General features: G+C 42.5%; 1 protein-coding gene across 2 annotated transcripts in view; it reads left to right on the top strand.

Annotated features, from left to right (window-relative positions):
* VEPH1 (ventricular zone expressed PH domain containing 1) overlaps positions 1-26513 on the top strand; it is a 177875-nt gene that overhangs the window by 47549 nt on the left and 103813 nt on the right. For both annotated transcript variants that reach the window (XM_040974935.1, XM_040974934.1), the window contains exons 4-5: positions 8512-8678; positions 16115-16324. In XM_040974935.1, coding sequence (XP_040830869.1) covers positions 8512-8678; positions 16115-16324 — 377 coding nt within the window. The remainder of the gene's footprint in view (positions 1-8511; positions 8679-16114; positions 16325-26513) is intronic.

Here is a 26513-nt window from a genome sequence, read left to right as displayed (position 1 = left end):
AAGAAGCTCTCCCGTGAGCTGAGCTGAGCAGGGGGCAGTGAAAGTGAGAGGCAGTAGCCTGGAGCCCCTTAATAAATGCTGGGGGAAGCCTGAATGGGGCTGAGTGAGTAATGCCGGTGGCACTGCACGAACCGGAGTTCCCCAGGATTTGGGGGGAGGGGGCTGGGTGGGAGGGCTAGGGAAATGTGCAAGTTGCACAATGTTGAGAACCACAAAGGTTTTATGCTGCAGTCAGACCAAAGGGAGGAGGGTCAGAGGGGAATAAGGAGAGAAAGCAAAGCGGGCTTGGGCCATATCCCCCTGAGGATTAGCTGTTGTAACTTGAATTGGTACCGCTGGGGAGCTGGAGCGGGGCAAGCGGAGAACTAATCCGCGGAGCACACAGGCGTGAAGGCAAACCATGATTTCAGCATTTTGTGTGAGCTTCTGTAAGGTCACAGCCCTTTACGTATGGAAAACTTTCTCTACTTCTCCTTTGAATCCTGTGTTGCACATCTAAAGTGTGAAGTCCAGGATAAACCAACACCTTCAGAAGGTCCAGAGTGCTCAAGTCCATTCTGAGCTGTCCCTCGTTTTTCTGGAACTGCAGCTAGCTAGTGACAAAGAACACAGTATGACTGGTTAAACCTCAAATAGGAAAAAGCTGCAAAAAGGACCACACCACTGCAGGGGTGTTTCTTTACGAAGCCTTGGTGTTACACTGACCTTGTTGTGCAAAGGAAAGTAAAGCAAGCTTCTGATGACTCCTGCTCCTGCGTGGATAAGGATCTCACATGCCATGTCCGTCAGCTGAAAACTGTCCTATGCGAGATATGGAGGAAGCACCAGCTTCAAGTGAACAAAGGGCACTCCTAATAAAGTAAAGGAAACATCCGAGACCCACAGTTAGGGAACAGGGCCCTCAGTGAGGGTGGATGCTAAGGCTGCTCTGGGGTGCGGATGAGAGACGCAGGGGTGTCTCTTCCACGAACACTGCCATGGTTTGCAAAACATTTGCCCTCCAATCTTGTGCAGATACTGAAACCTCAGCATCATAACTTATTGATACTCAGAGTGAAAACTTAACCCAGCTATGGTGTGTAGAGGTGAGCCTTTGGGTCAGTGGTGGGCTGGGGTGCAGGTGACTGCAGAAGGTCATTTTCAGGAAAAGCTTGGTTGTAAAGCCCAAGTGGGGCTTTGTCTCAGTGGCTTGCTTTCTTTTTCATGGTCCTTCCTCTGTCCGTGCTCCTCCTTCCCCATCTGCCGCACCTACCTGCCACAGGTCGAACTAATGGGGCTGCTCCGTCTTGAATTTAAACCTCCAGAATTGAGCTAAACAATCTCTTTTTCTTTGCACGTTAGTTTCCTCAGGTATCTCATTACAGTATTGACAGTTGGCCATTACAATCACTGAGTATTAATGACCATGTGGGAGCAAAGCTTAGGTGTTGGGTGGTGAGTTACAAGTGAGACCCTGAGTAAATTCAAGACCCACCAATGGTTATGTACTGGCATTTAGCAGGTGCAAATGCACTCTGCCCTTGAACCAGTGAATAGGAGTGAAGCATGTCTGAGGTCCCTGAGACCTTGAGACTTTGGGTCTGACCTCGACATATTGGGAATACTAATGTACTATCACAACCAAAGACAATCTGCCGTAACTATGGATTAGTAGAAACCAAAAAGTATGAGCCATCACCCCGTCAAGAATTTCATTTATGTAACAGCCAGCCACTAGGAAATAAATGTGCTTAAAATGATTTATGATATAGAAAGAAAAGAACAAGCCACGATCCGAAAGGAATAGGCTAGGTGAATTTTTGAAGAATCAAAGGTAACATAGAACTTTTTAAAAGTTATTTGAAATGTTTAAAAAGACCAGCAAATGTATTAAATGACAAATTGGGTCAAGCTAAAGAGAGTGTTAATGAACTGGAGGACAGATACAAGAAAGTAATCCAGAGTTTACTCTCTTTGTGTTCTGTATTCTAAATTCCATTCATCACCCAAGAGGATGGGAGAGAAATTAAATCATCTTGCTTTGTTCAAGAGCATTTGTTATGATAGTTAAGCATTATCACTAAAACCAAAAGGCATTAGACATCCAAATAAAAGAGACAGAAAAAGTCTTTAAGAAATTTGATCTAATTAGCAGAGAACAGTGTGGGAGGAAAGAAAATCATAGATAAAGCAAAGTAAAAAAGCAAAATATGAATTAAAAATACAGCTAAACATAATAATCACTATAAATGTTTAAAAGACATGTATTTCAGTTAGGATACAAAGATTGTGAGATAAGGATATTTTTTTAAGATTTATTTTTATTATTTTTTATTGGAAAGGCAGATATACAGAGAGGAGAGACAGAGAGGAAGATCTTCTGTCCGATGATTCACTCCCCAAGTGAGCGCAACGGCCGATGCTATGCCAATCCGAAGCCAGGAGCCTCTTCTGAGTCTCCCATGCGGGTGCAGGGTCCCAAAGCCTTGGGCCGTCCTCGACTGCTTTCCGGGGCCACAGGCAGGGAGCTGGAAGGGAAGCGGGGCTGCCGGGATAGAACCAGCACCCATATGGGATCCCAGGCATGCAAGGCGAGGACCTTAACCACTTGCGCCACCGTGCCGGGCCCGATAAGGATATTTTTTAAATGCAACTATAAATCACTTGTAAAAAGCACATATAGAATATAAGGAGGTCAAAATGTTGAAAGTCAAGGATGGCATTGTGACATAGTTGGCTATGCTGCTACTTGGGATGCTGGTGTGCTACCTCAGTTCAATCCATGATTACTCTGTTTCTGAACCAGCTTCTGGTTAGTGCACTTGGGAAGAGTGTGGTGGAGGATACCCCAAGTGTTTGGGCCCCCACCAGTTATGTGGGAACCCTGGATGGCCATCTGGCTGCCACCTTTGGCCTAGCCCAGACCTAACTGTTGCAACATAGTTATTTGTTGAGTGACCCAGCCCATCAAAGATATTTCTTGCTCACTCCTTTACTCTCTTCCTTTTTCTTCTTCTGTTTCTTCCTTCTCCCTAACTCTGCATTTCAAGTAAATTAGTCTTTTAAAATATTTTAGGTGAAAGTATATTGAGAGGAGACAATGAAAGCATACCCACGTTCTATTTTAAAAAGTTAGCAGTGAAAGAGATTTTAAGTTGAGAAAGAGAGTACGTAATTAAATTATGACCAAAAGAAAACATTTATAGGCAGATATCTCAGAATTATCTAGTAACGTAGTTCCAAAAATATATGTATGACAAAGGCTGACAAAATTATAAGAAGCAATTGACAAATCTATAATCCTGTAGGGAAATTTATAAAGTAATTAAATCCACCTTTGTCACAACTGATCATTCAAAGGGAAAAAAAAGTGCTAAGGAAAACAGAAATCTGAATTATGTAATTCCAAGTTTAATATAAAGAAGTCTATAGAGTACTGCTGGGCCAGTCTGATAGACAAGTACTACCAAATATACCAAATAGTCAAAGACACGTAATCTCCATTTTACAAAACTGCTTCTGAGAATAGAATGTATAGGAACACACTAAGTTCCTTTTATGTGTCTGATAACTTTGATACTAAAAAGAGACAAGAACATCTCACTTACAAACATGGATGGAAAAAGTAGTGAATAAAATATTAGTCAAAGCAACTGAGCAATGCATGTACAAAAGTACACAACAGGGCCCATGCAATGGCCTAGCAGAGAAATTCCTCACCTTAAACATGCTGGGATCCCATATGGGCACCGGTTCTAATCCTGGCAGCCTTACTTTCCATCCAGCTCCCTGCTTATGGCCTAAGAAGGCAGTCGAGAACAGCCCAAGGCCTTGGGACCCTGCACCCACGTGGGAGACCTGGAGGAAACTCCATGTCCTGGCTTTGGGTTGGCTCAGTTCCAGCCATTGTGGTTGGTTGGGGAGTGAATCAATGGATGGATAATCTTCCTCTCTGTCTCTCCTCCTCTCTGTATATCTGCCTTTCCAATAAATATAAGTAAGTCTTTAAAATAAACAACAACAACAAAAAACCCAAAAGTACACAATAATGAAAGTTGAGTTTGTCCCCAAGAGTAAATGTTAAAATATCTGTTGACTTATTACATTAGTAATTTTAAGGAGAATCATATTATTGTGTCAGTGAATATGAGAAGTATCTGATAAAATCCAACACTCATTAATAATCAAGCCAGGAACTTACTTAATCTGATAAAACTTAAATAACAGAATTTACAGAAATTCTTGTAGAAATAGTAACAGGATAGCCACAAACATCAATTCTGTTCTTCAAAATATTGGGCTTCCCAGCTAATAAAGTAAGATCATGAGGAGAAGAAATAAGGGGTGAACAAGGGAGGAAAGAAACAAAGCCAGTGGCAATCATCTCGAGTGGAAAAGCTAATCCAGAAAGGCAGACTCAAAAGGCAATGCTGATGGAGTAACTGGTTAAGTTGTAGTGAGTGTAAGATCAAGGTACAAAACTTAAGGTACAAAATTGCTTTCTTAATGCCATAAAAACAACTGAAATGTATTTGGGGGGGGGAGGGGAAGAAGGAGGAGAAGTGGGAGAAAGCTTGTACAGACAATGGTGCAGCCTCTGCATGGGATCATGGGAGGTGGAGACTGGTGAGCCAGGAGCTGGAGCTATGCAGACCATGCTGGAAATCTAACATAAGAATCCACCTAGACCTGGAACTTGCTGGATGGAGTGGCACAAGTGACTGCGAACAAACAGCCATGTACCAACTGCAATAAGTAAATTGCATTGTAGACCTGTGGGTGACAGAGCTTAGAATCCTGCTCCAAGGAGAAGAATCTGATAACCAGAAGTACAATGACCAAGAGCAAAAGAAGAGACAAAGACACAATGAATATTACTGAAAATTTCCTTGCAAAGGAGCAAAAGCCTTTGGCAACCTCGGGGTTAACTGAGGAAAATATTGAGAAAATGGTGGATATAGGATTCAAAACACTAGTTATAAAGCTTCTTATCAACAATGAGAAGCACATAAAGCAGGAGTTCAAGGAATGGAAGGAATATGTCACACAGGAAATAGTAATGAATCAAATGCAAGCTGATGTGTCAGAAATGAAGAATACGATGGAGCAAATTAAAAATACAGTGGAGCTTCTCCAAAATAGAATGAAGACAGAAGAAAAAAATCTCAGAATTGGAAGATATCTCCTGTCACCAGGGGGAAGCAAACAAAAAGCTAAAAGCAGAGCTGGATCAAGCTAAGAAAGTTTTCAAGAATTGAAAGACACGGTTACAAGGCCAAATATAAGAGTTATGGGAGTCCCAGAAGGTGCAGAAAGAGAAGCTGGATTTAAATATGTATTTAATGAGATAATAAAAGAAAATTTCCCTAATCTGGAAGAAGAATTGGGAAACAACATCCAGGAAGGGCACAGAACTCCCAACAGGGTTGACCAAAAGCAATCTTCACCAAGATACATGATAATCAAGCTCCCTTCAGTTGAACACAAGGAAAAGATCCTTAAATGTGCACATGAAAAAAAAAATCAACTGACATATAGAGGAATGGCTATTACATTCACAGCTGATCTCTCACAGGAAACTCTACAGGCCAGATGAGAATTGAGCAACATATTCCAGATTCTAAAAGCAAAAAATTGTCAGCCAAGGATAAAGTACCCAGCAATGAAAATGAAGTAAAATTCTTCCAGAGTAAAGAAAAATTAAAAGAACATGACTCAGGCCCAGCATAGTGGCCTAGTGGCTAAAGGTCCTCGCCTTGAATACACCAAGATCCCATATGGGCACTGGTTCTAATCCCAGCAGGTCCACTTCCCAGCAGGTCCCAGCAGGTCCACTTCCCTGCTTGTGGCCTGGGAAAGCAGTCCAGGACAGCCCAAAGCTTTGGGACTCTGTACCCGCGTGGGATACCTGGAAGAAGTTCCTGGATCCTGGCTTCGGATCGGCACAGCACTGGTCCGTTGCGCTCACTTGGGGAGTGAATCATTGGACCGAAGATCTTCCTCTCTGTCTCTCCTCCTCTCTGTCTATCTGACTTTGTAATAAAATAAATAAATCTAAAAAAAAAAGAACATGCCTCTTCCAAACCTGCCCTACAAATGATACTTAAAGATTTCCTCTACAGAGAAAAGGAATAGTGTCCACCAAAACCAAAGGCAAAAGTGAAGAACATCCCAATGAAATAACAACAGAAGAATACATCAATGAGCAACCTATTGCTAAAATTACAGGACCAAATTACCACCCATTCATATTATCCTTGAATGTAAATGGCTTAAACTCATCAATCAAGCATCATAGATTAGTAGATTGAATTAAAATAACAACACCCATCTATTTTTTTTTGCCTACAGGAGACACATTTCACCAACAAAGATCAGTGGAAACTATATCTCATGGATTTCTTTTTTAGTTTCATCTCTTCAAAACCCTTTTCATTAAATGCTTCACTAACTCATATATCATAGAGTAGCATCATTTTCTTCAACAAAGTTCTTGATTTTTATTCTATGGCTTACTCTTGCAGAGGCTCTAACAGCCAGGGTAGGGTGATGCCAAACCCAGAAGCCAGGTCTCCCACGAAAGTGGCAGGGTTTCAGGTTTGTGGGCCGTCCTCCTCTGTTTTTCCAGCAATGTTAGCAGGGAGTTTGTATGGAAACCAAGCAGCTGGGACTGAAGCCAGCACTATTATAGGGAATGCTGATGTCAATATTATGAGCAGTGGCTTAGCATGCTGTGTCACAGGACTGGCCCCTCAAAGGAATCTTAAAGCATGTGAAACAACACTATAGCATGTTATGTAATTAAGTATAAAAACATTCATCGAAGTGATAAATGCTAACTTTGGAATGGTGGCTGTCTCTGGGAGGGAGAAGGAGTGAATTGGGGTAGGAAGCAGTCGCTACACAAGACGAATCTGGAGCAAAGCTTGCTGGTGGGCACAGCAGTGGTCCTTCATCAGTTACTGACGTTGACCTGATTGCTTGAAATATTTTGTAATTAAACTTGAGTCATTGAATCATTTTATGAATGGAATTTATGGGATTTCTACACCCAGGGGTTTTTTTCTCTTTATCAGTTTCTGACTCCAAAAAAGTTCCTCAATGTTTATTTTGTGTCTTTTAATTGAAATCTAAATCAGTTGAAAATGACTAATCCGAATTTTTTTGCTCTTCATCCCTCCTGAGGCCTTTAGTAGTGTTCTGCCAAAAGCCATGTGCACACGTGTTGTCCTTGGTTTCAACTACAGTTCCGTGTAACGTGCTCTTTATTGGTTGATCAAAATGTCCACATGAGCAGATTCTATAACCTAATGTGATCTGTAAAACTGAGAACTACATTAAAATCTGATGCTTTCAGAATAAGCTTTTTTAGGGAAAAAAAAAAGGCAAACAAAATAAATTGCTGGAAAAGCACGGATGGACACAAAAATCAGGATAGTTCCAGTTTGCTGTACCCTGAACACATAAGACTAAGACATGTTTGAGACTTACTTTAGGAACTGCATAGAAAGTGCCATTCTTGTTAGTCATTATCAGTCAAGTACATTCGGTTTTACCAACAATCACCTGTCCACTTAAGGTATTGCTATTCTGAAAATGCTGGCCTGCTTTCCTTCAGTCTTTGCACCCACCATAGCATGGAGGTCTGTGGGTGTGTAACTCCTGCGTGTTCGATTCTTTCTCCATCTGTTTTCAAAGCCAAACTTTAAAGTGAAAGTAGAGTCGAAAAAAATTCTTGTTCAAGGAACCAATTCCTCCGAGACACTGAAGCACTTGGGAGGATTGGAGAAAAAAATCCATACCGTAAAGTGATAAGCAGATGTTTCCCATATGTTGTTTGCAGATAAGGCATGTAGCGTTGGTAATATTTCTTCTTGAGGTTTGCCATTTTACATCCAATTGTCTATACATATCCTTGAGGCAAATCACATGTGACAAACAAGCCAAGTCTGAACGTCCCTTGAAGTAGTGCAGAAATTGGGGGTTTAAATTTACATGGCTACTTTTTAAACCGCTCATAAAAATGCAGCCTACCTTCCATATGTCAGCCAGCGAAGTGCTGCCTCCACATCTCTCAGGAATGCGCCGGCATGCCTCAGTACTCATTTCCCTCAGCTTTATTTGGGCCCATGCCTATGGCCCGGCTTCGTTTCCATTTCAACATCATCCAAATGTTGTTTCTCATCAGGAATTTTTTTTATCAGAACTATTTTTTTCTCAAGGGTGTGGCCTGGTTTCTGTCAAATGTCCCTCTGTCCCCTATGGTGTGTTACATGATGATGTTGATCATATCACAGAGTATTCCTTTGTATGGAATTAATGAAAACCTGATTTGGCGATTTTTCAGAGTAAGTTATTGCGCCCTTTAGTAGAAGACTTGGTTATCAGTTTTTGTTATTTAACATGTAAACGCAACGGGCAAAGGTTTTGTTAATTAATATGTAAGTACAAAAGTTACTGCATGGACAAGAATGTTATTTCCATGACTTGCGGGCTGATAAAACCTTCATTCTCTATACTGTTTCTTTTCAGGTAATGCCATGCTGCTGCGGGTGTTACCTGCTGTGCATGAAAAGCAGCCTCAACCCATCAACAGACACCTGACAGAACTCCTGGCCTTGATGTCTCAGCTGGAGCAGCCAGAGCAGTACCATCTGCTACGGCTCTTGCATGTAGCAGCAAAGAGGAAACAGCTGGAGGTAAAGAGTACATTCCCTCTATGATGGTCCACACAGCCGGGCGTCTCCCACCCGCATCCAACAAGCAGAAAACAGTAAGGTAGATCCAGAACTCTGAACTTGGTCTCCTGACTCCTTTCTGGTTCTGGGGATATGTGTTGGGGGGAGACTGAGCTTCTTCCACTGAGAAGCCTAGAAGGGAGTAGTTTGCTCAGGGCTTGTTGCAGTGAGCGGGGGACTGCAGACACACTGCCCCGATAGGGCTGAGCTCAGCTCATGGCTCAGTTTGATTTCCCACAACCAGTTTCTTCTTGTGTAAGTGAAGAAGGAGACTTCAGAGAAGTTTAATATAGCCCTGGGACCCAGAGGTGACTTGGAGAGGTGGCTTTTCACATCCCTTCTATGCCAGCTGGTCCTGCTTTTCTCTGGTCACTTTCCAGGTCTCCCTCCATGCAATCTCTACAGTTTGTGCTTCTTAAACACACTGTGTGCAGGCTGTAACTCTGACATTATCAAACGCCTTTTGCTAAAGCCAGACAGTTGAAGCCAGACCACATGACAAACCAAGGTGGATCCCTGCCAAGGGATTCTTTGACCTCAACACACCTCAAGCAATTGTGGTTCTACAACTGTGACTTGTGCAGCAAAAGGGAGTTCCAGTGAATCCGTAGCAGGCATGGGAAAGATGTCAGTGAGAGGAGGAGGGCAGGTGGCGTTGTATTTGCTCCAGTGCCTTCGTCATCACCCACCTTACGTGAGCAGTGATAACACAGATGTCCTATGCAGCTGCAGGGTGGCCACAGGATTTTGAAACAAATGGAATTTTCCACATAAGACTTCAGCACCCACATTCTTGTTAGCTCCAGGATGCGGCTGGCAGCAGGCAGGTCCCCTCTGTCCACCATTACCCTCTGGGCTTCCTTCCTTTTTGGACACAGTTCTTCCCACATGGAAAGCAAAAGGAGTTGGGAATTCCTAGCTAGTGATTCATGACAGATACCCCCTGTGAATAGGCAGAGACTGGGTGGCCAGTTTCCCAAGTGGTATTGATGGGAATCCAGCATGGGTACTTGGCTGCTGTACAATGGACTGTGGTCTAGCCAATAAAAACAGAATTTAGTGACACAATGAGCACATCTGATATCACCAGCACTGGAGCTGCTAGCCCCAGGCAAGCAGGGGTCAGTGCAACCTCTGCTTGATTCATGCTCAGACCCAGAGGGACTCCTTTGTGGTCTGGTCCTAGAGGAGAGAGAACTGTTTTCTAGATTTTTCTTCTCAGCAGCACAGAGCTTTCCTATTCACACATCTAACCCTAATATACCTGACAGCATCATCAGGACAGTGACACTCAGAAGTCACTTTGGAATTTATTTAAAATTAACACTTAAAATTAAGAAATTATTACCAGAACATGAGGAAGATGGGTAATAGAATATATAGACACAATAGGTTAAGAATCTGCTTGCCATACCAGCACTCTATATGGTTGCTGCTTCAAATCCCAGGCCCTCCACTTCTCATCCAGCTCCCTGCTAATGTGCCTGAGAAAGCAGTGGAAGATGACCCAATTATCTGAGACCCCGTCACCCCCCTGGGATCCAGGTGAAGCTCCAGGCTCCTGGCTTGGTCCTGACCAGCCCCAGCTGTTGAACACATTGGAGAAAGTGAATCAGTAGGAATCAGTAGGATGGAAGATTTCTCTGGCATTGCCCTCTCTATTACCCTCAAATAAATAAATAAATATTAAAAAAAAAAACAAATACAGACTGTTTAGAAAAAGTTTTTGGTGGGATTGGCACTGTGGTGCAGCAATTTAAGATACTGCCCTGCAGCACAAGCATTCTGCACGGGTAACAGTTCAAGCCCAGCCGCTCCAGTTCCTACTCCGCTCCCTGTTAATGTGCCTAGAAAAGTAGTGGAGGATGTCCCAGGTGCTCGGGCTTCTGACTTGGGCCTGACTCAGCCCTTGCCATCATGGCCATTCGGGGAGTGCACCAAAGCATGGATGGTCTCTTTCTATTTCTCTCTCCCCTCATCTCTAACTCTGCCTTTCAAATTAGTATTTTTAAAAAGTAGAAAAAAAATAGCCTTTGGAGTAGAATCATGGTCTCCAGACATATTTTTCACTATAGTAGAAATAAGTAATAAATTTTTTTAAATGGAAGACATTTATAGATTTCTGGAGATTTATAGATATTTAAGTTATTTATTTATTTATTTATTTATTATTTATTTGAAAGGGAGAGAGAGAGAGTTCTCCCAGTCACTGGTTCACTCCTTAATTACTGGCAGCAGCCAGGCCAGGCCTCACTGAAATCACAACCCTGCAATTCAGTTCTGCTCTTCTCTATGTAGACAGGGACCCAATAACTTCCATTACCATCTGCTATCTGCTAGGGTGAGCATTCGCTGAAATCAGAGCTGATGTGGCACGCAGGACTCAAACTCAGGTATTCTGATATAGATGCGGGCATTCCAAAAAGCTTCTGGACTGCTGGATGAAATGTTGAAATGTCTGCTTCAAGTTTTATAGATACGGAAATTTCTTACGTTAGTCAAGCTAATTGAGAAAACTGGGCCGGAGGACAAATTTAAGCGGCAGTATATGCATGCATATATTCAGTACACACAGGCACCCATTAACTCTAACTCCATACATTAAACATATGTGTGTTTACACGTACACACACACATATAATATAAAATATATACACATTAAATTAGGGCACAGTTCCTACCTCCAAGGAGCTCATAGCCCGAGATGGATCTATAGCACTTCCACACATGAACAGACCGCTCAGCCTGGCAGCAGCCTGCTAGGAGAGCACAGAACTAGGACTCAGCTACTTGAAGACCAGAAAGTGAGCTCAGCAGTGAAGGCTGGCCTCTGCACTGGCCTACTCCCCTTGGACGGCTCTGGTCTGTCTCTCTCCTCTTTGTACCCATAGGTCCCGTTTGATTCCTTGACAGCTGAATGCAGTTCAGATATCTAGGACCTTGGCATTTTTGAGGGGGGCACGGATACCTCAAGTCTTTCTGTAGTTTCTAAACAGATCTGACTCCTGAATCTGTTCTCTCAAGGACAAGTATGCTAACTTGTCCTCAGGACCAATGCCATGGTCCTGAAGGGTGGCCTGGGAGAGACTGGGAGTTGGAATAGCCACATGCAGGGAAAATCAGGGGTAGGAAGAGAAAAGGGGGTGAGGCAAAAAACAAAGCTCTTGGCATTAGTTTTCTATGGAAGCCAATGGTTTGGAGTTCGAATCGCGCAGCCCTGATTGTTAGAAAGGTGAATTGGTCAGGTAGGAGGATAGAACATTTTATATGGTTATCGAATACTTGAGGGCGTGGTTCGGTCTCTTGGAGTGGTACTCCAACCCCAGTTCCTGCATGTGTTAAGGTCATTCAGGAGAAGATTGCCTTGAAAAGTGTAAGACTTCTCTCCATGTTCAAGTGCCATCCAGCTGGGTCATGGGGCACAAGTCAGCAGGTATACCCTTTGGTGAAGGCCTGAATGCCGTGAAATGGGATTCTGCCGTGGCTGTCAGAGATATGTTCAAGTCTCCCAGGGAGAGTTGATGTGAGCAGATCAGAGTTTTAGAAGAAGGGCTCTGCTGGCAGCAAAGAGGCATAAAGGAAAGGAGCTGGCTTAAAGCAAGGAGACCAGCGTGGAAGCTCCACCAGTGGTCCATAGAATGGGGCTTCCACTTTGCCTGGGAGTAGAGTCAGGGTGGGCCTTGCTGTGTTGTCTCAGGGCTGCTCTCAGTCTTTGTCCGCTGTGTGGGCCCACCTCCCTGTGAAGCAGCACTGAGCACACTAGCCTGAGGGAACATTCAGTGTTCAAAAAATAGATGTTCTCCAGATGGAAGAATAATTCATCTAAGCCGAGGCACCCTGCCCATTCATGTGTGTAGCGATCAAAAAATAGCTCTGTCTTCTATCGCCAGCACAATAAACTTTGGGTTACTAGAAATTCAAAGTAAAATAATCTTTTACTAATAACTTTTGTTTCATTTGTAAGACAATTATTACATTATTCAAGGATTTTCTTCTTTGCTCTTTCTATAAACTCCACCAAAGCCACTGTAGTTAGCTTTGAGTGAAGTAGTTCGTTCTCTTCCTCCCCCTCATCTTTGATTCCATTCCCATCTACTCCACCCCCCCTACTCCCGTCCCTTCCTTATGTTCCCTTCTTTTCCCCTTTATTTTTCTTTAGGATTTATTCATTTATTTTTTTAAGGCAGAATTACAGAGAGAGAAAGAATGACAGAGGAAGAAATCTTGAGCCATCTTCCATTGCTCTCCCATACATTTTAGCAAGGAACTGGATCAGAAGTGGAGCAGCTGAGACTCGAACTGGCACTCATATGGGATGTCAGCACTGCAGGCGGCAGTTTAACTTGCTATGCAGCAACAGATACAGCACTCTCTTGGGGTGCACAACTGAAGTTTCATGAAATTGGCAGCAAATACACACGCCATGGAGATCTAGTTGCTCCTGGGTTAGGACTTGAAAGTAAGGACATGGAAGTGGAATCTTATGGAGGCAAGAAACCTGTAAGCGTTTTCCATTTCTAAGAAGCTCCTGTTTGGGGTGGTGCTCTTACTGTGCACTGCTAGCTGACACTTGCTGTGTGTGCCCATGTCTTCCTGTGGGATACACAGTTGCTCTAAAATGTACAAATGGGCTTTATAAAATGGCTGATCTGCATGCACCATTCACAAGAAAGTAGCCTTGTACTTTCCTCTACCAATGCCAGATGTGGAAATAAAGTTTAAGTCTACATGCAGCATAATTTACTTATCTCAGAAACACCTTCTGAGTTGTATATGTGGTATATGATGCTTAACAGCATACACATTTCAACTAATTCAATTGCCATGGCAGTGAGGGAGATATTTTATTTATATGCCACCCTGTGTGATGGGAGTTTGGCACAGCACTTAAGATGTAATCCATCCCAACTGAGATGCTTGGGTTCCAGACCAACCCAGCTTCCAATCCAGCCTCCTGCTAATGCACACCATAGCAATCGGCAGGGGATGACTCACATAATTAAGTCCTTGATGCCCATGTATGTATAAGATACAGGTTGGACTCTTGGTTTCAGAATGGCCCAGTCCAGTCTGTTTTGGGCAATTGGAAAGTGAACTAGAAGATGGACAATCTTTCTCTGTGTTTATTTAATTATTTAATTTTTAAAATCAACCACACAACAACATCACCCCATGCAATCATTTATATTTACCACTTTGGATATGTTCTTCAAATACTTATTAACTCGTCCAAGCATGGCTCTGTGCTGAACACTGAGTTTATATAATGGCGTTTGCAATAGTTTGTGGTGAAGCTTTCGGTGAAGCTGAAGGACAGGCATCTGGATGAGCAACAACAGGGATACAGGGTGAGGATTGCTTGGAGCCAAAGAAGATACAGCAGGAGCTGCAGGAGCAGCAGAGCTGGGCAAGGCTTTTGAAAGCAACAGTTCAGCCGCTACCTCAAAATGATCAGGAGCTTGTCCAGCACAACAGGGATAACAAAGATTTCAAGTGGAGCAAATTACCTGGGCAAAATGCCAGATGCAAGACAAAAAACCAAGTGTGTTAAGAAAATGATTTAATTCAGCATGGTTGAAGTAGAATAGGTTCTGGGTGGGGAGTGAGAGTTGAATGGATAGTGAAAGAGAGAATGTGGAACGATGTACCAAGTTTAGAAAAGGAGTTTGGTGCCTAAGAGCGAGGGGAAGGCATGGAACACCTTCAGGAAGGGATGGGGACACGGAGTGAAGAGACATTGGCTGAATAAGACCGAAGCCAGGGAAGCCTGTTGGAGTTAGTCATGTGTGGGAGAGTAGGGTGGGAGTCACGCCTAGTGTCTCCCTCTTTGACCCTCGAGTCAAAGCCCTGTATTTTCCCTACGTGGTACTTGTTAAAACATGTGGTGATACAACTTGGATGTTGCTCTTTGTTTCACTGAATGTCATCTTTAACAGACAACGAGTGATTCCAAGAAGGCAGGGATTTTACCAGACTTAACACCTGTCTCTCCAGCACCGGGAATAGTACCTTACAAATGGGAGGGGTTCAGTGGCATCTGTGGATAAGCAAATGAACGAAGGAATAGGAAATGATGGAAGGGACAGATTTGTAGAGTACTTGGATGCACGTGACGATTGCTTAGATACACTTGCTGGTAAGGGTGAAAGAGTAGTAGGCCAGGTGTAAAATGCTGTTATATGAATAAACGAGAGAGGAGGTTGGAGAAATCAATTTTTAATGGAGTGATGGAGGAATTGTGAGCTCAGCTTTGGGTAAATGGAGCTATGAATTGTATTTGGTTTTAACACAAAAAGTTATATTTAATGTCACTAAAAAAATAACAACAACAACAAACAAAGCAAACCAGGGCAGGTGCTTGCTTTAGTGGCTATGTTACCTGATAAAATACTCACATATTTTATTGGAGAGTTCTATACCTGCCTCTGGCTCCTGGGCCCAGCTTCCTGTCAACGCAGACCCTAAGAAGCAGTGGCCACTTCCGTGGGAGAGCAGGACTTAGCCTGATCCAGTCCTCACTGCTGCAGGCATTTGAAGAATAAATCAGTCGATGGGAGATCTGTCTTTTGTCTCTCTCAAATCAGAAAAGGCAATTGAATGTAGAAATAAATAAAGCAAACCAACAGCAAACAGAAGAAATAAGTATAGCAGAAATAGAAGGGTAAACCTTTTTAACCTCTATTATTTTTTTTCACAGGTTTCCTTCCTAATTCTTTTATTTTAGCAGATAAGACCATTAAACTGTCAATGTGCAAAATGTCTGTGTGTTAATCTAGTGACTTTATTCCACAAAATATCACATTTTTAACAAGAGTAATTATATTCTCATATTCATAAAAGTTCTAAAATCAAGAAATAAATGGCATATTGTAGGAATAATTTTGCTTTAATAATTTTCTTATTATATTTTGTGATCAAGATGGAAAATGGAAGAAAATGTGGGAAATCTTTCCTACTTTCTTATTTTTATGTTTAAATACTTTTCAAAATAATACTTCACAACAGTATTTCTCCAAGCTGAAGTCCTTGAGTAAAATTCAAACAGACCTCTTCCACACCTTCATTGTCTCTTAAGTTACAGTATACAGGTTGTGGGAAATGGAACATTCTGATTGAGAATACAATATGACAACAGTCAGGTTTGCCACACATTTTGTAAATGTCAGTCTTTCATAGAAAGGCATACAGTAAAAGGGAAAGAAATAGAAACCGCCGAACAATTTATTAAAAATTTTAAATTCTAAAGGTGGGAGATTTGCTTTAGTTCTAAGGATTGTAACTACTCTAGATATGGGTGGAGTTCAGATTTAATGTCTAAAAAAGGCTTGCTTCTGAAATTGATTTTAATCCAATCCATTTCTCTCTTTGTTTCTTCTTGCTTCCCTGTGTCATTGCAGGGGGTTCAGACGTGTATTCCTTTCCTCATTGGGCATTTGAAGGATGCAGCCAACAGTGACGTTATCCTGAATATCCTCCTAGAGATAGCCGTCTCGGACCCAGCAGCGCTGGGAAGTTTTCTCCCAATGCTGAAGGAGATAGGTGAGAGATTTCCCTACCTCGTGGGACAAACAGCAAGGATCTTCGGAGCTGTGGGACATGTGGACGAAGTAAGTTTGGCTTTTGTCACTCTCTTTTCCTGGGCTCTGCAAGCACTTAATCCACTGAATTTCTATGACCTACAAATTAGTCCTTGGACTTCTGAGAATCTCCATTTATTTTTCTAACCTTGTGTATGGTTAGTGGCCACTGGGTCGAGGTAGCAGGGTTGTGTGAAAGGTTCAAACAGGAAGAATGTCTATGTTACCTGGGGAAGAGCTAGAGATGATGGGTAGTGGGAACCACAACAAATTCAGGGCTACTTTGTAACAACAGCTAATCTCGTTTCTGGTTCAGTTCTACTTATCCGGGGAGACCATCCACAAGCACAGAGTGAGGTCCCAGAGACAAACCACCAGTGAGAACTGTGATGAAAGTGCCTTGCTCAGTATGTTCTGAGTCTTCTGGAAGACGTTATTTGGGAGAGTGAAATAAACGTTCGTGGATGTTTAAAACCTCTAGGCTAAATATTTGCTTTTAGTAGGGACAACAGGATGTCATTAGGGATCGTGGGAATCGGTTGACTAAGAAAGTCCAGACATTCGAGTTGTGATGGGTGTGTACATGCATGCATGCATATGTGCCAGTCTTTCTCGTGATTTATATTTGGTTTTGATTTTATCTTTTAAAAGGAAGCAAATACATAAATAATAAAGAGAAACTTTTCCTTTAATCCGTTTACCTCTGGTATTGGTTACTACTAGAAACATATAAGCTTGTTCAACACTTTGATTGAATTTTATAAGCTCATCAAGTTCAACCTCCGAATTCTGCGCAAGATGAAGTTAAAACTCAACAGAGTTATGACTTACAAACTCAGGTAGGGTTAGGGACCTAGTGGGAATTAGGACCTGAGTATCTTAGCCATTCAACTGTACATTTTGTTTTAAAGTGGGTTTTCGATGCTGCTTGGTTCTTTCCACCGAAGGCTGTGAGGAGCTCTGTGAGCCTGCTGAAGACTGCTCCCCTCTGGCTTCCTAGAAAAGGTGTGAGAGTGAGTCCTCACGCCGTCCGCATGTGCCAGCATGAGGACCGGCCTCAAGAGGCAACTCCTCAGTACAAGCATGATGCTTCCTGGAACCCCTCTCTGCTCATTCCTGTTGCGAATAATTCACACCTGCCCAAACATTCAACCTCAACTTCGAAACCTTGGAGTTTTTAAGAAGTAACCCCCTTTGTCAGAATTCCTTTATGATTTCATTAATTTGCAGTGCGCATGGGAGGGGATATTGTTAAAATGAAAATCAAGACACTGGCCACACATAATTTAACCATGTGCAGGAATGTCACTGTTTGTCTAAATTGAGGCTAACCTGATGGACAATGGTCAGCTAGCTGACAATCAACCTGCTCCTGGTAGATATGGGGAGAACTCATCATAAGCACCCTGAGGAATACAGTCATGCCTCAGTATCAGTGAGGAGTTGCCTCTCGTACTCATCCGGGTACCAAATTCTGCAGACGCTCCACACCCCTGTAAACATGGCCAACTACTTACATATAATCCTCAGACTCCTGGAAGTCATTATTAGAATATTTGGAATGTTTAATATAATCTGCCATGTTAACAGTTATAATTTTTTAGGGAGTAATAACAAAATGACCTAGCGATGATTGATCTGTGGATGTAGAACTTCAGATACACAGGGCATACTGCAATTTATTTCAAAATTCAAGTTCTCTTGCCTTTTAGCAATATAATAAAAACCTGCTAGGCTGAAAAGGTCTCTCTCGTCCTCCTCATCTTTCCAGAGCTTTTCTGTGACCTCTTCCAGCTTCCATTAGGAAAGCTTAGTCACCCCAGGCTTTACTGCCATACCACTTTGGTTGTACCTCAAATGTTGTTGTACTAGCGCTGCCATGTTGCCATTTTCAAGGTCAGGTTTACTTCTCCTCCATGAGTCTGTGGGCCTGCAGACAAAATAAGTTATATCATATCCATCTGAATTCATTCAAGACCAGAAGAGTAAATGAGTACTTGAGAGTAATGCTAAAACTCAAGTTTGAATTCTGACTTGATGGGTTTTTTTCTTTTTAATTTTTGTTAATATAAAGAGAACAAATTTCATGCATTCCATCGGTGCAGTTCCAGAAAGACAACCATACTCCTCTCACACACACATCCAAACTTTCTCCTTCTTCTCTTCTTTTGAAATTTTAAAATTAATTTATATTTATATTATTAATTTTTTAGGTTTTTTCTCCTATTTTATTTTAATTTTATGACATGATTCCATAGTCTCTGGGATTTCTCTTAACCTCTCCCCAAATCTCCTCCCTCAAACTCATTTCTTCCATATTATTACAGTAGTATACTCTTTTATAATCGGTCATAAGTCCATCATTCTACTGGTACAGACAACGGCTGACAGTCCAGCATCCTATTGTCAAGAAACAGCCAACTGTTTCATTGGGAGTTCTTCTTTGATTTGGAAGAGGAGATGCATAATGCATTGTGTCCTTACATCTGGATATGATAGTCTCTATTACACAGTTACAATACATTCCCTTAAATAAGAAGCCATAAAACAGTTTTATTGTTTTATGATAAAGTTCCATAGGCTCTGGGATCTCCCCTGCTCCCTCCAAATACCCTCCCCTTGACTGATTTCCCCTATATTAGTACTAATACGGCACTTGATAAACAATTCCAAGTCCATCATTCTGCCACTTCAGTGTATCCTGACATTGACTTGACGTTTTCATTTGATCAAGTTGTCTAATTCTTAGATGTGATATAGTTATATCTCAGAAGAGGGGAAGTGATCGTGTTAATGCAGAAGGGGTGGCATAGCTCAGAGCCTACACATCTTATTCCTGGTATCTAACAGGTGAAAAGTGAGAATATGGATATTGTGGGGTCTTCATCCTGAAAGCATGGGGCAAAGCTTGGTCACCTGTGAGTCTGAACCCACACTGCTTGGTTTCAACCCAGACTTAGTCACCTAACAAGCCATGTGGCCTTGGGAAATTACAGCATCTCTCTCGACTCAGTTTTCTCATCTCTAAAATGGGGATAGCAGTGTTACTCGCTTTGTGGATGTGTTATAAGGATTCGATGAGTTAAACCGAGTAAAACAGTATCTAGTAAGCAGTAAAGATTCAGTGTTAGTACTTTGTTTCTTCACTGTTGCCCAAGACTTTCTCCTTGTATTTGTTCTGTAGAGAAGCTGAAATGTGATCATAAGAGACTGAAATGAGAGAAGGCAGCAACTAGGCAGTGTCTTACCTCGTCCATGATTCAGGCAAGGAGCTGCACTGGCGGCTGTGTGCAGGATACGATAAAGTAATGTCAGACGAGCTTGAAGTGGGGCACCACGAAGAGCTGCATGGGTCATTACAGGGGAAGGCAGAACTGGATACATTATTTCCTTGTAAGTAATAAAGGACTTGTGAGATAGTTTTCCTGTGGGTAGCCCATAACTTTTCTCTCTGCTTGCTATTTGTACTTCTGTAGCAGATTGTCTTTGGGGGGGTGGGCAATAAGAATAACAACCACAAAAAATTATTTCATGGAATGTACTTGAAAATGGCCCTTGTTTGCTTGGAGTGTTGAAAGTGCACTGATTTACATAAAGGGCAAGTAATCCCTGGTCACCACCAATGCAACAGCCCAAATAAGCTTGCAGCCTTGTTTGTTTTAACAAAATCTCAATTGCCAAATTTAAAATGACTACATTAAAGCCAAACCAGGGTGATGTTTCTTGTCTGTAGAGGATTAAAGTCAAATATCTCATTTTAGGGAATGTCATTGCTTTCCTTGCTCTCAGACTCTACTCTTCCAGGGGTCTCAGCCACCTGCTGGTGTGTTCAACACCTATCTTCATGGAAGGAGACAGCCTTCACTGTTCTAAGAGGTTGTCTGGAGTTCCTGCATCTGTCCCTAGACTTAAGTCTAAAATAAATGGGTTGAAACCATTTATGTTTAGTAGTCAAATCCTCATTAGGCCTTGGGCTTGTTGGAAGGCATGGACTTGTGTGTAGCATACACTCCATGACCATGTTTTGTAGCTCCCTTCCCTCCGACAGGTTGTAAGGCAACAGAGCCTATGTGAGACAAACTGAGAGGAATGACTATGATGTTCTGGTGAGTGATCTCATCAGTCACAGAAGGATGCTCAGCCACTTGTTTTTGCCTAGCTGGAGACCAGAAGCCTGCACCTGTGGGGGGTCGAATGGCCGAACCGCACTAGGTGTCAAATCCTGTGCTCCCTGCCTCACCAGCTAGGATGCTGGCTCAGCACCAGGCCGTGTTTGTTACATCCTCTCTGGGCTCAGAGTCATGGGCACTTTTCAGCTACAGAAGTGACACACTTCTTGCCCAGGTCATGTTTCTGTGACATCCGGCAGGCCTGCAAAAACAGTTTCAGGAGGAAAGGGAAAAGAATGACAAAGACAACTGCTAACCGAGCTCTAGACTTCATCCTGACGGTTGGAAAACATCCTGCCAAACAGCTGGATGGCCGATCACACCTTCAACTTGCAAACCACAACCGAAGCAGAGCCGTGGCTAAAAACCATAGGGTCCCCAAGGATGATGGATTAGGTTAAAACTTTGGTAGGTTCCATGGTTTTAGGGATTCATTTTCTCCAACCATGATTGATACTAGTCAACCACTCCTTTATACATCCAAGCTGCCATCAATTAGGGAAGACATTTTTTCCTCCAAAAATAAAAAAATAAATAAATCTTACTGTAGAAGATTCTATGCTAACCATGAATAATATGACTAAGCACACTTTTTTACAAAATGTGAAGAAAACAAAAACAAACCTAATGTTTGCCCAAAATAAATGCTTTCAAATGAGGGTGTTTTTATGGCTTATCCTTCTCCCCCTAATCCTGTTAGGGCTAACTTGTTAATCCTTTCTGGTTTATGATATCCAGAGTTGGGAAGCTGGGGTGGGGGACACAAGGAAGAGAAAGTCAGGGCCCTCCCAGGAAGCAGATGACAATAAATAGGGATGGGAAACACATGAATGATTCAAGCTCACTTGGTACCTGCCATTACTAACCTGTAAATTAGAAGGAACTCACTCACACTGCATAGGGGACTTTGTTCCATGTTTGACTTGCTGGATAACAGTTGTGTCTGAAGAAGAAAGAAAGGAATCTGGAGAAAGTCACATCAAGCACAATGGCCATGAGCTGGGAGGAAGTCCTGAGTGCTTGGGAAATCCTGAGTACAGGATGAACAACGAGAGGGCGAGGGAGGTGGCTGCCATGAGGCCAGAGGAGGCAACTCCTCATCCATGAGCAGAAGGCTCCTGTTTTCTGCCTCTGTCTCAGCGAAATCACCCACAGTGCCCAAGAGATCTCAAAGCAGTGTTTGGTTTCCTTACACAGTGCAGCCAAGTGTATGCAATCCCATGCACCTCTGCATTCCCAAGAAATGGGGAGCTAGTAGAAGGACCGCCAGCCACCATAAATAGTTGCAAATGTAGAATTGTAAATAATGATTACAAAATTACATGTTACAACCATTTTCAACAATGTCTTATAATTATGAGCAGCAATTTGGGCCAGTTGACTTATTCCACAAAGAGCTCTTGATTCTCCCTGGAGCCGAGGCAGCTTGCCAAAACTCTGACCTGCAGCTGGGTGCAGAAGAGTATCTGCTTGGTGCTGGGATCAGACCCTCCAAAGTGAGCAGCCTGGCATCCACAGACTTGCTCTTCCTCTCCCCAGAGGGGACAGCCTCACGGGCCAGCCCCAAGGAATCAGAAAGCAACCTCTAAGGAGGTGAATAAATGAACAGAGCCTGAACATCCCAGGATCACTAGGCACTGGTGCTAGATGGATGAAAGAGGATGAAGTAGTTGCAAACTCCAGCTCAGATCCTGCTCTTTCTGAGATGGTAGCAAGACTCTTTCCCTGCCCACAGCCCTGCTCAGGCCTGAATCACTTCAAGCAAGTCAGCTACCGCCATTCTCAGCATCCACACTTCCTTGCCTTAAAGCTTTATAGACACCTGAGGAATGAATGCTCCCCCACTCCTCACCAGCTCTCAAATACTGATGAGAGATAGTGTAAAGTACCCCAGTTCCCTCTCCCCTCAGATGAGCTAGTTTCCAGGGTATTTTGGGGGCTGTTTCCCTTTTCTTTCTCACTCCTTTTTCTTCTAGTTTCCTGTAGCACACAAATAAACAATATGCACTCAGATCATCTTTAAGATTTCCCTGTTTTGGAGGAGGCTCATCCAAGGTAAAGGCATTTCCTCCACCCCCAGAAGCCATTGCAATCTGTCCTGCTAAGAGTATTTGAGAGTGGATGCCATTAGCACAGAATTGAGCATCTGATTGTGTTCAGGTTACCTTTGTTAGACATTCACTTAGCAGGTGAATACACATACTTTCAACCTAATTTAAGCACTAAGAAGGAAATAACGGTGCTCCCTACCTCGTCAAGCCCCTGCCAATGCCCTTCCAGGTAATGGGCTCAGAATGTTTATCCACATATGCTCACAAAAAACCACCCGTTATGTAGAGATGGATCTGACAGAACATCGGTGACTTGTGGTAGTGGATGGTGGCTGATCATGTTTGAGAAGAACTGATGGAACAACAGACAATGGGTTTCACCTGCAGACCCTGGTTTTAGGTTGTTCTGCTTCCTATGTGATATCCCAAAGCAGGGTCCTTAGATTGGTATCATTAGGCCTGATGCAGGAATGTAAATCAGAATCTAAGACTTTTCAAGATCCTGACATGATGTGTATGCACACTGAAATATAAGAAGCACTGCTCCTGAGGACTCAAGTCTTAACAAAACTACCTGATACAAAACACCCCTGAATGGCCCAGATAATCCCACACATGTGCAAATTTGCATAATTATGCATGACGTTTACACACAGAAAGAATAAGTCATAACTGCACAGTTTTCTTTGCGAATTCATTTGTTTCAATGTCAATAAACAATACTCTCGTAAAAATTATTGGCTTTGCAATGTTAGAATAAACAGGAACCTAAAGGACAATAAGTATCATCTATAATATAACCTAGGAACATTTATGAGAACACCTGCAGTGTGCAAGGCACCATAGGGAGTAGGGTGCTAAAGAAAATTCAACCCCTGTGCTGTTGGAAGGGACAGTTTTTATTCGCTTAGAAACGACCCTTCCCTGGGCAAACACTCTATTCTGTTAAGACTTCCATGTAATGTTCTTAGGATTCCTCACTCCATCTCCACATCTCTGGCTGCTTTTAATTAACAGCAAGAGAGTTCCCTTTCACTCTCCCCAAAAGCCTGCAACAGTTGGGGTACTGAAGATAGGAAGTGGGAACTTGCTAGGTCTCCATTTGCAAGACAAGAATCCCACCACTTGAGCTGGCACTGTTTGCCTATAGCACCTGGTCCACCTGTGCTGCCCTAACAGGGTATCAAGATTGGGTCATTTGTAAGTATCAGAAACGCATTGTCTTTACAGTTCTGGAAATTAAAAACTTCTCATTTGGCTCGGGGGTTTGTGGGGACTGGCTTCTGATAGTCTTCTTACTGTGTCATTCCACGCAAGAAGGTAAACAGAAAGACACAGGGGAAGGGGTGTCAAACTTGTCCCTTAGCAAGGACCTCTCCTGTGGCAGTAGTTCCACTCCATTTCTGGATCAGTGCATTGCACCGATGTAGCATCCTACAGGTTCCACACAAAATAGGTCCAGGTAACCCCCAGACCTAAAGACCAGAAGATCCAGAATTCCACCAGTGGCACATCAGAAGCAATTTTATACAGTGTGGCAAAGGCTTTGAGTCTGCACGGACAACAGTAAGCTGCACATGCACTGATCTGAGAGCAAACTGAGTTCAGTGCATTGCTGTGGTCCCACATAGAAAATAATACCAACCCTGGCAACCTACAGGTCAGAAGAGGTCCATGTGGCCCTCAGACCTAGTGGCCAACAGGTTCCAACAAGGTCAGAAACACGAGCAATCTAATTATGTAGGAAACCTGGTGTCCCCCTAATCCTGGGAACTGCTCTAACAGGAAGTGGGAGAAAGGTTGTACAGGCAGCAGTGCAGCCACAGCATGGAATCACGGAGATGAAGAGTGGTGAGCCAGGAGCTGGGAATACGGAGACCATGATGGAAGTCTAACACAAGAGCCCAGACCTGAAACTTGCTGGAAGGAGTGGCACAAATGACAGCAAACAAAGAACCGGGTATCAACCAGGTATCTTGACTGTAGGATGCTGGACTTTTTGCCATTTTCATGCCCACAATGATGGACTTAGGACTATCTATGAAGAACTATACTATTTTAGTAATATAGGGAAAATCAGTTTGTCTGGGGAGGGGCTTTGGGAAGGGGTAGGGAAATCCCGGAGCCTATGGAATTGTGTCATAGGATAATAATAACAATAATAATAATGAAAAATAAAATGAAGTATCTATTTTGGTGCCAAAATTTTATAAACCCATGCACAGCTAATTTATAATACTTACTTTCTTTGAGCTTTATAAAGATCCCTGATATGCATAGGTGTTATCATTATTTTTCTAACAGACTTATCTTTTAATTCCATTTCCCATGAACTTTTTAATGTCCCATCATATTTTACCTTCCTCCATCTTAGGAAATCAAGACTACCTCAAAACAAGATGTGTGGATTTTAGTGTCCTGTGCAATAGACAAAGTGGGGGACAGTAGGTCCCATGAGGTGACTCCTCAGTTCTACAGTTGAGATTCGCAGGAGTAAACCATAGGCTCTTTCAAAACTTCAGTGCAGCTCTACCTATAGTGCATGATTTATTTTCACTTTATTTCTGTGTTTACATCAAGGTGTGAAAAACAGTTTGGAAAGTTACCGTTTTCTCTGGGTAGACAGGCTCCAAACGTTTTGAGACACCCTGAGAAGGAGTACTCATCCGTTTGCTGCAATTTGCTTTGTCGAACAATCATTCATTTATTCATTCAGAAAACAGAGGAGGCCATTCACAGTGAAAACGCTGTTGCTGTGAGACCAAAAAGATTAAGCCAAGGCAAACCCAGGAACCAAACAAGGAGAGTTGCAAAGTGATTGGTGGATAAGGTTGCAAAGTTGCAAAGTGATTGGTGGAAAAATTATATGAAATCGTCCTAGCTAAAGAAGTAACCAATCCCACGCAAGAGCTGCACTTTTGCAAGACAGTGTTTTTCACTTCATTCTTTCTTATAAGGAATTATGTAATGTCCAGCAAGACCTTCCATCTGATTTGTATTTTGGAAGTTGCAGCTCGTCTATCATGAATAAAACATCCTGGCCATTTCTTTCCAAAATAAGTAGCTACAACGAAGGATAGGCACCTTCATCTATTTGTAATGAGCCAATTATGCCAGGCAATGAGTAAATTAGAAACAGTTCAGCTGTAGCTGATGTATAGTTCAACCGAATTAAATATCACCATGCTGTCCCCTTATCTAATGAACAAAAAGTACATACTTTCCTTCGCAAAAACTAAATGTCTTTCTGTCTTTTTTTTTTTTTTTCCTGTTTCTTGTCTTTGCTGTTGGACCCATAATGAGCATCTTCCTTCAAAGAGATTCCGTGATTGGGCCAAAAGCTTGTGGTTATTTTTCTCTCGTTCGGTGATTATACCACATTTGCTAAACAGATACTGTGCAATTAGAGATGGGCTGCTTCTTTGAGCTTTCCAGAATTTTTTTTAGTGCTCAAGTCCCCAGTGGTCTTTCAAAAAGTTTGTTTAATTGAAGCAAATGAAAATAGTGGAATCATTGTTCCGGATAATCAATGAGAGACCATTAACATGAGAGTCCTATGTGTGGTAGAAAGAAACATCCTGGCTCAGAATAATTCATTCCGGGCCCCTTAAACCCTCACAAAGGCTTTACCTTTAAGAGGGTAAGTTCCCAAGCCCCCAGTTTTTAGAGAGTAAATGTGAACTACAGAACCTCCAGGTCTTTTATCAGTCCACAGAATGGCACTATGTTTGCAGCTCAAATGAGATGGACTTCTGCAGGCTTCAGGTCTGTGTTCGGGCGCGCAGGCAGTGAGCAAATGCTGGAAGAGAAACCCCCAGCACAGAGAGAGAGGGACTCTGGTTTTAAGCATGAACATAACCATACTGGATGTTATTTTAGGAAAAATAACTTGAAATCAGAAAGATTTAATTGACAGGAGACCTACCTTGTCCAGTTTTCTGCCGTATAAAAACATCAAGCTAAAGGCATAGGTTATCTGGATAGGTTATTGTTCCAAAT

This window comes from Ochotona curzoniae, unplaced genomic scaffold (genome assembly GCF_017591425.1).
Source record: "Ochotona curzoniae isolate NIBS_2020 unplaced genomic scaffold, NIBS_Ocur_1.0 contig_2599, whole genome shotgun sequence".
In the NCBI taxonomy this organism is placed as follows: Eukaryota; Metazoa; Chordata; class Mammalia; order Lagomorpha; family Ochotonidae; genus Ochotona; species Ochotona curzoniae.
This window is presented reverse-complemented; position numbering and strand designations above follow the sequence as displayed.